This window comes from Arachis ipaensis, chromosome B06 (assembly GCF_000816755.2).
Source record: "Arachis ipaensis cultivar K30076 chromosome B06, Araip1.1, whole genome shotgun sequence".
Lineage (NCBI taxonomy): Eukaryota > Viridiplantae > Streptophyta > Magnoliopsida > Fabales > Fabaceae > Arachis > Arachis ipaensis.
Genome location: NC_029790.2, coordinates 123074796 through 123084169, shown reverse-complemented (window position 1 = coordinate 123084169; position 9374 = coordinate 123074796). Strand labels below are relative to the sequence as shown.

Here is a 9374-nt window from a genome sequence, read left to right as displayed (position 1 = left end):
CCCCTTCTATAGAGAACATTTTTCACCAGGGTATAGTGTTGTGCTTCCCTTCGGATTTTTTGGGCTTCTTTTTCCTCCTTAGGGAGGATGTCGAATTTTAGGTATTCGACTAAGGGGTTCATCCATCCGAGGTTTAATCCGACCACTTCAAAGACTTCTAGTGTGTCTTCCATTTTTACCACTGAAGGTTCCTGGAGAGTCTCTTGAATCAGGCTTCTGTTATTTCCTCCTGGCTTGGTACTTGCTAGCTTGGATAGGGCGTCTGCTCTGCTGTTTAGATCCCGAGTTATGTGTTTCACCTCGGTTTCTGCAAAGCGCCCCAGGAGCTCCGAGGCTTTTTCCAAGTACCTTTTCATATTTGGGTCTTTTGCCTGATATTCCCCACTTATTTGGGAGGTCACCACTTGGGAGTCGCTGTATACCATCACCTTCATAGCACCGACTTCTTCTGCCAGCTTCAATCCTGCGATCAAGGCTTCGTATTCTGCCTGATTATTTGAAGCTAGGAATTCAAACTTGAGGGAAACTTCTATCTGGGTTCCCCTTTCGTCTACCAATATTATGCCTGCGCCGCTCCCTGCTTTGTTGGAGGATCCATCCACATAGAGTTCCCAGGTAGTTGGTTTGTCCTCTTGATCCCCTGCATATTCAGCAATGAAGTCGGCGAGGCACTGGGCTTTAATCGCCGTCCGAGTTTCGTACTTCAAGTCGAACTCGGAGAGCTCTATTGCCCATTGGACCATTCTTCCTGCAATATCCGTCTTCTGGAGGATTTGCTTCATGGGTTGGTTCGTGCGGACTCTTATTGTGTGAGCCTGAAAGTAAGGTCGTAGCCTTCGAGAGGCTATTACTAAAGAGTAGGCAAACTTTTCTAATTTGTGATACCTTAGCTCAGGGCCCTGTAGAACTTTACTGATGAAATAGATTGGGTGTTGACTGACCTCGTCTTCTCTTATCAAGAGGTTGGCTCCTATGTGAGTGTTTTTTCCTTCCTCTTCGCCGACCTGAATCTCCTCAGTTTTTCCCCCGGGCTGTGGTCGCAGCTTTTCTTTAACCCTTGCTCCCCCGAGTTCTATTGTGTGGACTTCTTTGCCTTTTCCTCTCAGGTTTAGGCTTTCATTGTAGCACTTCTTTGCCAGCTTCTGATCTCCCCTCACCGTTGCTATCCCCGACGAGGTCGGGAACTTCATGCAGAGGTGGGGCGTCGATACCACCGCTCCGAGTCGATTAAGGGTAGCTCTGCCGATTAAAGCATTATAGGCCGACCCCACGTCGATGACTATGAAGTCTATACTCAGAGTCTTTGATTTTTCCCCCTTTCCAAAGGTGGTGTGGAGGGGTAAAAATCCTAGTGGCTTTATTGGCGTGTCACCTAATCCGTACAAGGTGTCGGGGTAGGCTCTTAACTCTTTCTCATCTAAACCTAGTTTGTCGAAAGCGGGCTTAAAGAGGATGTCTGCTGAGCTTCCTTGGTCTACTAATGTTCTGTGTAGATGGGCATTTGCCAGGATCATGGTAATTACCACTGGGTCATCGTGCCCAGGGATTACTCCTCGCCCGTCTTCCTTTGTGAATGAAATGGTCGGAAGGTCGGAGGACCCCTCTTTGACCTGGTAGACTCTCTTGAGATGTCTTTTACGAGAGGATTTTGTGAGTCCCCCTCCCGCAAATCCTCCTGAGATCATATGGATATGTCTCTCCGGAGTTTGTGGTGGTGGGTCTCTTCTATCCGTATCTTCTCGCTTTCTTTTTCCATGACCGTCCGACCTTTCTATGAGATATCTGTCAAGCCGACCTTCTCTGGCCAACTTCTCTATCACATTTTTAAGGTCGTAACAGTCGTTTGTGGAGTGCCCATATATCTTATGGTACTCACAGTAATCACCGCGGCTCCCCCCTTTTTTATTTTTAATGGGTCTGGGGGGAGGCAGCCTTTCAGTATTGCAAATTTCTCTGTATACATCCACTACAGGAATTTTCAGTGGAGTATAAGAGTGGTATTTTCTTGGCCTATCGAGGCCGAGTTCTTCCTTCTTCTTAGCTTCCCTCTCCCTCTCTTTCGTTGGGGGAGGGTGACCGGGTCGCAAACTCGGGTCTCTTAGCCTAGCGTTCTCTTCCATGTTGATGTACTTTTCCGCTCTTTCCTGTACATCGCTTAGAGAGGCGGGGTGTCTTTTTGATATGGACTGTGAGAAGGGACCTTCTCTAAGACCATTGACTAGCCCCATGATGACTGCTTCGGTGGGCAGGTCTTGAATCTCCAAACATGCTTTGTTAAACCTTTCCATATAGGCCCGTAAGGACTCCCCGACCTCCTGTTTTATTCCCAGGAGACTTGGTGCATGTTTTACTTTGTCTTTCTGGATGGAGAACCTCATCAAGAACTTTCTGGAGAGGTCTTCAAAACTGGTAATTGACCTCGGAGGGAGGCCGTCGAACCACTTCATCGCTGTTTTCGACAAGGTTGTCGGAAAAGCTTTACATCGCGTAGCGTCGGAAGCGTCAGCCAGATACATCCGACTTTTAAAGTTGCTCAGATGATGCTTTGGATCGGTGGTTCCATCGTAGAGGTCCATATCGGGGCTTCTAAAGTTTCTCGGAACTTTTGCCCTCATTATGTCCTCGCTGAAAGGGTCTTTCTCCCCTAAGGGAGAATCTTCTCTACCGTCGTGGGAGTTCTGGCCTTTGAGGGAGGATTCTAACTTTAAGAGTTTTCTTTCTAACTCTTTTCGTCGCTCCATCTCCTCTTTTAGGTTCTTTTCGGTTTCCTTTTGTCGCTCCCGTTCCTGTTCTAGCTGCTCGAGGCGACTGTGGATTAATCCCATAAGCTCAATTGCGTGGGATGGTCCTTCTTTTTCTGATTCGCGCCCCTCCGAGGAATTCACCTTCGGGTTTTTGATTCCGGAGGTGCCTTCCCTGTGTTGATCATTGGCTTCCTGGTGAAGGGTCTGGTCTGCCTCATTGTTTCCAATGTTCAGATTCTCTTGTTCAGAATCAGTCTCCACATGACCCTCTTCAGGGGATCTATCCGCCATCACTGGTTGATCTCTCGGGTCCCCGGCAACGGCGCCAATGTTGCGGTGGGTAACCGGAGATTAGTGGGCCGGATGGCGTTGGTTGGCCCAAACGTGTAAGGGAGGTGACTGTCGAGGGAGCCTGAAACTCGGTGTTCCTCCGTCCGACTTGTGCGTGAGAAAGAATGGGGGGTGGTACCTGCAAAGACACTCCGATGCTTAAGTTAGCAAGAGTGGGAGCAGGTTAGAAAGTATTGGAACTTAGAGATACCTGAATGGTGTCAGTGTATTTATAGTGGTGAACCAATAACCACCGCTGAAGTAGTGCCACCTTTTTAGGTGGATAACCGTTCCCATATCTTAGGGAGGTTAAGATATGACTCTATAAAGTGGTTAGAGAGTTTCTAGGGGCAGTTACTCATTCGAATGAATGTTATCTGCCAGCTAACCCTCGTGTCCGACTTCTTTGGAGTAGGTCGTGTTCAGTACCGACTTCTGGGACGAAGGCTGGTACTGGAGGGGGGCCAACCCTTTGGGTTGGGCTTCTTTACTTAGATCTTGGGCCCTATTTATTGGGCCAGGGTATGAACAAAAATATTTTCCAAATTGATTTCGAAAACCCAGTAAACGAGAGAAGGAAAAAGGATAAAAAATTTTGACTAGAGTTAATTGTTTAGCATTACGCCATTAACATTTAAATAATCGTACGTTATAAGATACTTAATTAATTCTCGTAGAAAAAATTCACTTCAGTTAAAAACTTAAAATGGGTAAAATCAACGTTCGCTTGACATAACATTTCATTAAATAAGTTCAATGATACAAATATTATCTGCAGGGAGAAAAGTTCTTCCATCTCAAGGACTTGCAAGTTTCTTCCTATTTTCCCCCTGCTAAAATGTTGTTAGTTCCATTTTCTGAACTCTGATGAAACAAAAACTTGCGTGTTGCAATCGTGGGCAGTGTGAAGTGTAAACTACGTTTGAAAAATAATATATGTATAAGCTCAACAAATTCTTCGTTACTAAGTATGTGATATTGTGCTTTGCTGGTTGGCTTTTTCAGCCTCAAGCTTCCTTAACATCGATGAACTCAGCTTAACTTCACCCAAACCTCCAGAGACCAAATCTACAACTTCAATCTGCATAAGATCCACAGAAACAATTTATAATATGTCATAGAAAATAAAATAAAATAAACAGCTATACCTTTAACTGTGAAAGGCCTCTTTCAGCTCTTTTCCTGTTTACTGCTAGTCCACCGGGCACTGTCTCTTTGCTGTAAGATAACCAAGTCGAGTCAGGTATGAAACAATCAGTAATGACAATTTGGAAGTCATAAAATCACTTCTGTTTATGAACCTGCTCAGTTATCTATCAGAGCAACACTCTAATTATCACGATCAGCAACATCAGGAAACAACAAATAAAAATGGCATAACACAAGCTTGCAAATTACAAACCTTACAACCACAGCCTCCAAATCCCCATCCACGATAGAAGGTCCATAAGGATCTGTGATTGGTACAGCTTGCACTTCCAGTTCTGGCTTGATAGACTGCATGTTTTTGCAAACCAATTCAAATAAAAATTTATATAAGACTTTTTTTCTTTCACATTAATCTTAAATAATTATACTATGCAATTGACGCATGGATGCAGATTAGGACATCATTCATTTTCTTGCCCATCCACCCTCAGAAACTAACAATACAAAGGCACACCACTTAAAATAGACATGCATATGTCAACAAAATAATAAAATAACTTCATCCATCATGAAGAGGGTAAACTTTTCTTGGTTAATAATTATATGTAAGAGCGTAAGGAAAACTGTCATTGCCTCTGTACCTTTATGAAGGTTTCAACATTGCGTATCCTTTCCTCAATGGGTTGTATCAGTTCAGCAAACTGCAAAGTGGAGAACGATCATATAAGGAAATTTCAAATCTAAAAGCAAAAGCAAAACCTGAAGAGATGAGGATAAGAGGCTCTTTTGTGAGTATAATCCATAGACAAAAAATTATAACTTGGTAATAAGGTGATCTTTCATCTTATAGTGTTACCACTTAACAAGCTCAATTATACAATGTTTAAATTAACGACTATGCTACATGTACACCAAAACCAGCCACTAAAGTCAGCCATCAGTATAAAATACATGTTGAAATACAAATACACTACACACATTAAAAATAAATTAAACCACACATGTATTTATACACAACTACATTAGTGGCTAATTTTAGTGGCTGATTTTGGTGTACAAATAGCATTTTTGTTAAATTAATGAGCTCCTGTACAATTTAATAGAGAAGCTTTTGTAAAATAAAAAAAATAATCCCCAAATTTCAAAACTGAATTCTCTACCAAAAAAATTTCAAGACAAAAAATTTAAGTGCTTAACAGTTTCGTCAGTTTAAGCATGATACTCAGTTCCACTGCTTGAAATTTTGCACATTGACTACTGAAATTACTCTGTAATTTGAATTCAAGCATACTTTTCCAATTAATTTGATCAATCCGAAAATAATTTGACTGAGACACCAATAGTAAGTTACAAGAGTCCAGTGAGAGAAGATGACACCGAAAGAGGGGGGAAAAAATGAAACAATTAAAGGCTGATTGTTTCTTTCTTGTGCTAACTCTCAAGTCTCAACTAATGAATGATCATGTCCTGGAGTAACAGGCTCTTTAGCCATGACTTTCCATAACACAAACCTTACCTGATTAAAGTTAAAGATACAACCGTGTGGAGCAGATAAAAAAGGGTCACATTTTCAATAGAACTAAGAGGGTAAAAAGAATCCACCTTGCAACAAATCAGCCGGTTCAAAAAATTAAATGTTATATAAACACATCCAAATCAAGATTTGGTTGAACCTATTATATGTAAAGTGTAAAAAAAAAAAAAGGCTAACCTGCTTCTTTGCGAGCATAGGTCCATCGCAAACTCCGATCACAATCCGCTGCCTTGCCAATTTTGCTGAAGCCTGCTAAAAAGGTTTCAACATTTCGCATTACATAGATATATAATCTGGAAATTTCTAAATGAGAGAGAGAGAGAGAGAGAGAGAGAGACAGACGGTGAGGAAGAGGCGGTGGCCATCGTGCAATCGGTCAAAGGTGCCGCCGTTGACCACAGCTTGGTAGGTGTTGGGGGGAGAGAGGGTGGGAAGCAGCATGGGATCATCTTGAGCGGCCATTGGAATAGCTTATATTCAAAACAAGAAAAGGCGAACACATTGATGCACCATTTCTGCTGATCTCAAAACATAACTATTTCTAGTTCTAGTGTTACTTACCGTCAGCCTCGCTTTTCTTCTGCTGCAGGTTCAACATAACAGCAGAGGCGTCTCCTCCACGACGTGCGATTCGAAAACAATGGGCCTGAGCTACACAGCTCAAAACATAAGATTGAAGCTGCAATTATACTACTGCGGCTAGATGAAAAATTGTAATGAGTAAAATGAGCCCAAATAGTCCAATTAAAATAGTTTTACTAGTAATTAATCTACTATAAATAAATAGATACAGTAATTAGTAAGAATGTAATTGCAATGAATGATTTTAGTGATTGATTCCTATCTCTTAAATGCTTCCTCCTTACATTGGGGCTTTCATTGGCCACCATTTTCCATTTTCACGGTGGTTTGGCGATCTCACCTCTAATGGAGCAAATTGGAAGTGTAGTTGAGTATTTTACTGCCTTTTTATCTTAGGTTCAAAAATTGGATTTGAATGATGCTGATATATTGAAGAATTTTCTCAATGGATGAACAATTATATCCACAGAGAAATTATCTTTGATGATCCTAAAACTCTTCGGGGTGCATTTTATTTAGCAAAATTTTATGAAGAAAGATGGAAAACTCCTTTTTCAGAAATTTCAAAGCCAAAATTATTATATCAATACCAGATCCAGATTCAAAAAAAATTCATCAACAGAAATTACATATCAATCACAATATCAAATTCCAGATTCAGAATTTCAAGCAAAAATTCAAATCCAGTGTTCCATAGTAGACACAACAGAAAAGCCATCAACAGAACACGAAATCAGAAAATTAGAAGCCGAATCATCAATCGAAATTCAAGATCAAGCGAAATTACAGACTGCGGATACAGAAATTACAACCTCAAGAATTCAACAATCTAATTCAACACCTCAACATCAGTTTTTAGCATCAAAACAACAATTCCATATCTGCAATGGGAGATTCTGATTCAGGAATCGACCTACCTGAATGCCAAAACACGACCTCTGAACGCCGGCGATAGTACGTGGTGGGAACAGAACCAGCTGAGGAAGACGACGTCGTCCACGGCGGCAGAACCACTTGGAACAGCGGCGGCAGATCTATTGGATCTGGAACCGACACCAAAGCCGTCTTGCTGGTTCACGGACGCGGCGGTCGTAGGCTAAACAGCTGCGAGAAAGACAGCGACGAACGACCCGGTGGCAAGCGGCGCCTCTGCGAAGGGAAAGCTCGCAACGACCCGAGTTGACGAAGCGACGAAGATGAGAGGAGGCGTTCTGTTCCGTCGTGTTCCCTCAATCGTGGCCAAGCCACCACTACTCCTGGCGGCGGTATTTCGTGAAGTTGAGACCGAACAGAGACTAAGGCTCACGCAACTGGCAGTAGCAGCTTCGGGAGAAGACGGAGAAAACGCAACAGAGAACAACAGTGAGGGAGGAAGGAGAAGGAGGAACCGGAGACGAACGGTAAACAAATAATTATGCCCCATGCTTATGCCCCAAACTGTGACGTGTGTAATTGTGTCACTGTATGTCTATGTCTCTCTCAGATGTTTTGTGCGCTCTGAAAGGCTATTTGTTTTTAAATGGACAAATATGATGTGTTAGCGTTATTCATGGATATAAATAAATTGAGTATTTTTTCATGTCGAGATAAAAAATTTAAGGTTGAATTTCATAATAGATCCTTCCTTTCAATTTCAATATTAAATTCTCGTAACAATTTTCATAATAATTAGCTAGTTTATGCTATTAGATTTTTTTTAACAATATTAATGTCCTCTTAATTAATATTTTATAACAGTTCTTATAATAATTAACAAAGTAACTTTATATATATTTTCGTATATTAGGCTGCGTTTCTTTATAAAAACAGGACATTAAAATAGAGATACAGAGATATAAAATTGTATTTGGTAGATAAGATATGGATAGAAATATTGTGTCCAGAGATTGAACTAGTGTATTTTTGTCCATTCTCACAAAAAAAAGACACTAACAAAAGATACAATTTAGTTTTTATTTTTTCTTTTATTATTCTTGTTAAATTTTCATAATTATACTTTTTATTATTACATTTATCTTCTCAAATTTTTTGAATAAAAAAATAGAATAAATTAGATTTTCATAATTTGTTATACTTTATTATTAAATAGAATATAAGAATACTAAATTATGTGTCTCTATGCTTTATATCTTGTTCTTAGTATTTTGTCTTATCTTATTCTTAAAAACAAACGCAGTCTTAAAAATAATATTTAAAGTCATAATAATGATGATTGATGACAAATATTATATTAAAATTTGTCAAGAAAATAGTGATAAAGAGAATGAGTTATAAAATTAATATTATAATATAAAGCATTGCATATTATAAGATATTTAAAATAAGAGAACAAAAAATGTTATATAAAATTATGGTTAAGTACGATCTTGGTTTTTAAGGTAAAGATCGGAAAAATTTTTCATTTTCCAACCTCTTTTTACATACAAAATCGTCCCTAAGATTTAACTTGTTTTAAAATTGTCCTTACTTAGGATCCAAAATCGTACGAAAGTAGTGGCGAAAGCGGAGGAAGAGGTGGATTCGTGGACAACTTCTTGGCGAAAGTGGAGGAAGAGGTGGATTCGTGGACAACTTCTTCTTTCCTTTCCCTTCTTCTTCTTCCTTTCTTCCTTCGTAAGACTGTAAGAGCAGAAACACTCTCTTTTTCTCTTATTTTTTTCTTTTTTATTTTTTTTTTTTTGTTATGAGTCCTGGTTGATTACTGCTCTATCAAGCTTCTTGGCCACCTGCACCCCACCTTTCACCTTCCTGTACCAAGTGAATCTTCTCCCAATAGCCCCCATATCAAATAGCCCACAATCCTCCAATGTTTCCGCAAATTGTTCTGCTCTGGCAAGTCTAAATTGCCCCCCTCTAACTTCACTCTGCAACAAAACATCATTAAAGTCCCCTAACACAATCCAAGGTCCGTGGATCATATTAGCAATCCTTGTCAAGTCACCCCACAGTTCTTTACGCCGATGTATATGCGGATTAGCATACACCGCACTGCAGTAACTAGATGTATTGCCCATAGTGATTTCAAAACTGATACA

General features: G+C 40.3%; 1 protein-coding gene across 6 annotated transcripts; it reads right to left on the bottom strand.

Annotated features, from left to right (window-relative positions):
* On the bottom strand, positions 3782-7847 carry LOC107605088 (phosphopantetheine adenylyltransferase). 6 transcript variants are annotated; one of them, XM_021104953.1, is made up of 8 exons: positions 7257-7847; positions 6319-6456; positions 6100-6227; positions 5935-6009; positions 4865-4924; positions 4477-4571; positions 4223-4292; positions 3782-4155 (listed from the first exon to the last, which is right to left on the bottom strand). In XM_021104953.1, exons 2-8 carry the CDS (start codon positions 6353-6355, stop codon positions 4039-4041), a joined length of 582 nt encoding a protein of 193 aa, XP_020960612.1. In that variant the 5' UTR covers positions 6356-6456; positions 7257-7847; the 3' UTR covers positions 3782-4038. The 6 variants fall into 6 exon arrangements, with proteins under 6 accessions (XP_020960612.1, XP_020960613.1, XP_020960610.1 ...); XM_021104954.1 differs by having other exon boundaries at positions 6319-6416; XM_021104951.1 differs by having other exon boundaries at positions 6319-6408.